We start from the raw sequence: 4,306 nt of genomic DNA, 5'->3' as shown, positions 1-4,306 counted from the left end.
ACAAATATAGTAATACAAGATTGTGTGTGTGTATCTCTGTGTGTGTAAGGCTAGTGTAAGGTGTGTAGTGTAGTAGTGTAGTGTATTAAGGGAAGTGAACTGAGTCTTACTTCATACTCTGATAATATCACATCTGCAATGCAGCCGCAGAACCAGTCAATACTTGTCTAGACTGAAAAGATGAACTGATTACAGCAGTAGAGGAAAAAAAAGGTGTTATATCATGATAATGTAACTTGTCAGATCAGTCGCTGCTGATGCAACAATTCTGGGATCAGATTGCGGATTTAAATGTGACGGCATTACGGTGAACACAGGTGAACCTGTGGACTCCATTTCCAGGACAAGGCATTTTAGATCCAGGATTAAACACGTCAGCAACAACTTTGATTGAAATCAAACTCCTGACATCGCAGGCCAGTATGATTTAAATCTCTCATTTTTGTTTCTCAACTCAAATGCTACATTTAAGATTGTGATAATTTATAGATAATTTCATTTTGCTGTAAAAACTAACATACCGATATTGAAATGATCCAGAAGACTGTTTCTATAAGTGAACATTACTTGTTATTGGATTAAACACAGTAGTAGCCTATTCCTATTCCTATTCCTACTGTATTATCAGTATAAATACTGCCAAACCTGGCAATTTCTTTGTACCAGACTAATGTTTGTTATGTACTTTTAAAGGGTGTGAATTTAATTTTCAACTAGTTTCAACACATTTGCAACATTTAAAACACTGATTTCTTCTCTTTTTTCTTGCTTTTCTCAGCAGCAAAGGTGTTTCATGCTATTTGAGCACTGTGTCAAATATACACAAAAATATCCATAAAAAGAATGACTTTTGTGTCTTTGTGTGCCACCTCCTGTTTATCTGTATGTTTTTGGAAATGTGTTTGTCTGTGTGCAACATGATAGGCCTACTTATATAGTTTGTAGGACGGCTGTGAGCTATCAAATAGGTCAAAAGAGGGAGGAGATGTGAGGGAGAACGAGTGCTGGGAAATGGTGATAATGCTGAGCAGCAAGGTGATAAAGGGGGAGATAAATTGGAGCATCACCCCTCCCTTCCTGTTTTTGCCATCTGATGTTGAGGCTGTGTTGCTAGGGGCAACCACTCGAGCAGGAGAAAGGGAGAAGGAGGGAAACGGAGAGACCAGCTGGTAGGAGGGATGGCAGTGGAGAGGCTGGGAGAACCGAAAATGAGCCAAAATGGCAACAGCAAGGAGGAGAGAGAGAAAGAGAGAGAGGGGCAATACTCGTGCATTTCTTGCCTCACTCTGCCTCACTTGACTGAGCAGAGCTGATCCAAGCAGAGCCCCAGATGACGACGACGACGACAACGAAGCAAAACAGTCAAGCAGAGGACACGACAGCCTGCCAGCATCAGCAGCACGGAGGCAACGCTGCCCAATCATCAGCTGACATGCTCACGATCTCAGCAGCCAATGAGCTGCTGTTAGGCTCCTCCCCAGCACAACCACCACTCAGATGCAGAGACAGCACAAGCTTGGCTCAGATCTCTTATTAATGAATGGAACAGTTCCCAGGCTGCATCACTGCACATCTCTGCACTCTCTGCTCGGCTGCTCTCTGCTCTGACAGAGGGAGATAGAGGAAAAACATCAACATCAACAGCAACAGGGGCAGCAGCAGCAGCAGCAGCAGGAACAGGAAGAGCTAAACACTGGCCATGAAGGGACGACAAAGAAACACAGACTCCCACGATGAGGACACAACCGAGGACATGGCATTAGCTATTAAAAACATCGACCCACATCCTGAAATCCAAATGCCGGGTTCACCTTCTCCATCATCATCCTCGCCCCCTCTTCCTCCACTAGCCATGCCACCTTCTACATCTGCCTCTGCTCTCCTGGCACTCGCCTCACCTGCCACCAGGCGCTCCATTTCCATGGGAGACTTCCGCAGGGTGACAGGGGCGCTCCTAGCCGGCTCAGAGCCTCCGTCCACCTCAGCCACGGCCCCCTCATCCAAGCTGGTCACCCCAAGCTCCAGCATGGAGTTCGAGGCGGCTCGACGGCGCCTCCTGGAGGTGGAGGAGCGTCAGCGGGTCATCAGAGAGATGGAGCGGCGGCTGGAGGAGCTCAGGGAGGTGTTTGTGCGCTCGGAACAGGAAGTGGTGGTTCACGGGGAGCTGGTGTCGAGGATATCTAACGCAGCCCAGCAGGGGGAGCTGCACGTGGCCGAGAACAGCCAACGCCTGAAGAAAGGCCTGAAGTTCAAGAAACACCGACCCACCATCGTCTTCTCCTCCATGCTGGGACTCCGCACGTGCCTCCCCTGGCCTGTGAAGCTCAAATAGGACAACGAGGATAGCAATTTCCAGCTTTGCTTTAGCAATGTGCTTTACATAATCAGGAGGATGGACTTCCATTCTTTAGCTATCACCCATTGACACAGCTGCTCTCCACTTTCAACCTCTCTGCTATTGTATCCTGAGGCTGGTCCTCCAGGTCTTTAGAGTGCCTACAATAATCACAAATGCTAGTAAGGAGCTTCCCGATCAGTGTGTTTCTGAGGAAATCTTCTGGCTAGCAAACCCATCAGGCCAGTACCAGTGCAATGTGTTCAGGATGTCATTATATTTCTATCGTTTTCATTGATACTTTGCTGCTTTGCGATTTTCTGTGGCACTGGCCAGAGATAGTTTATTGACATAGAGTCCATGGTTGCTGCATGGATGAGTCACATTTCAGGTGATGTAGGAGAGGATGCTGTTATTTAATCTATTGCTTGACTTATGCAGCAATGGAGAAAAAGCCAGTGAGGATTGTGTGATGTTCACCTTTTTCAATGGAGGTGGAGGGAAAGACAAAAGAGACGAGGACAAAGAGTGAAGGGCAGTGAGTGAGGACGAGAGGTGAGGCTCCGACGGGGATTGCTGCACTGTTATATAAAACCAAGGCTGCGGTAAAGTGGCAGGAGATGGGAAAGAGGAGAAGTCTGAAACAGAGAAAGATGCAAAAAATAGTGTCATTTAGATTCGACTGAGATGTTAACAGACAGGAAACGTGCCTTGGCTTCTTCCGTGACTGCTCATCCATCACTACGGCTACCCCGTGTTTTTTGGCAGCATTTAACAAGCAAAGAGAGCAGGAGGAGTTCACACTGGGACATTTCCACCTGTGGCCTCTTTTCATCCAGTCACCTAGCAACCACTCGTCCCTCGCTCCTAAATCGGCTTCTACAAACCTACAGAATGTATCCAGCAGAGCACTGTACAACTACAACACCACTAGACAGCTGTAGAGGTCTCCTGCAGGATTTTAGGAACTAATTATCTGCTGCATTGATTTAGAAATAATAATTAGAACTGGCTGTGTAGTCAAACATAGTACTACAGATACGAGCTAGTTGAACCTGCTCATTATTTGAAGATTTAGGGTTGCTTTTAAAATTAAGCCATGCATGTATAAGTAACTTCTTCACTGGTGTCATGTCACTCCAATCAGCTTCTTAGAAACATGTGTGGACGTTAGACGATGTGTTTTCATTCAGGGTTTGTATATCCATAGCAGATTGTTTGATTCAGTCGATCAGTCAAAAAATATCCTCATGCACAGATGTATCTTTGTCCCATAATGTGTTGTGGATGACCTAATTTCTTCATATAGGTTACTCTAATTTTGCTGGCCTATATTCTTCTTTTCCTTGCTCCCATTTCTTTTCTCTTTGGATTAGGCAATGACTAAGTATGTCTGATATCCATCTATTCCACCAATCTGTGTGTGTGTGTGCGATGTGTGTAGAAAGCACAGCCAATACACCAGAGATATCTATTTTTGGTATTCAAAGGTTATGGTAGAGAAGCAGGCATTCAGTCTTGGTGCAGTGTTCAGTGGAGGAAGAATGTATAGCACTGAGGGTGCATGTTAGTTTCCATCTGTGTGCACTACTTTCCAAGAGAATGAAAAGGGATTTCTGCAAATGCAGAATCTCCTGCTGGTGCTTGTTTGCGTTCCTCTCATAAATGACCCCACTGAGAAACAAAGGAACAAGACTGATTACAAGAAAGAGACGTAGCCTCGCTTTGTCTGCATAACTGATCACTGTAGGTTTCCATGAAGTCATACCGTGCACTTACGTATTGCAATTTAAATGCTTCCTGGTTGCAGTGAGAGGCATGATTGGGACATGTTACTGCATTATCTGAGATGCGAAAGATATGTCCATTTGTCTCGGTAAAGAGACCCTGCAGGCGAAATTAGAAGCAAAACATGATGCATGTGAAATTAGATATGAAGACTAAATCAGTAAGTAAATCAGCAAAGCCACA

At 45.2% G+C, this 4,306-nt stretch overlaps 1 protein-coding gene across 1 annotated transcript; it reads left to right on the top strand.

The window, feature by feature from the left end:
• Positions 1 to 1,699: 1,699 nt before the first annotated feature.
• On the top strand, positions 1,700 to 2,332 carry LOC311006043 (uncharacterized protein; the record flags this gene model as incomplete). Its single annotated transcript, XM_083998666.1, has 1 exon — positions 1,700 to 2,332. One exon carries the CDS (start codon positions 1,700 to 1,702, stop codon positions 2,330 to 2,332), a length of 633 nt encoding a protein of 210 aa, XP_083854792.1.
• Positions 2,333 to 4,306: the final 1,974 nt, after the last annotated feature.

The sequence above is a fragment of the Trachurus trachurus genome (assembly GCF_905171665.1).
Source record: "Trachurus trachurus genome assembly, chromosome: 22".
NCBI lineage: Eukaryota > Metazoa > Chordata > Actinopteri > Carangiformes > Carangidae > Trachurus > Trachurus trachurus.
This window is presented reverse-complemented; position numbering and strand designations above follow the sequence as displayed.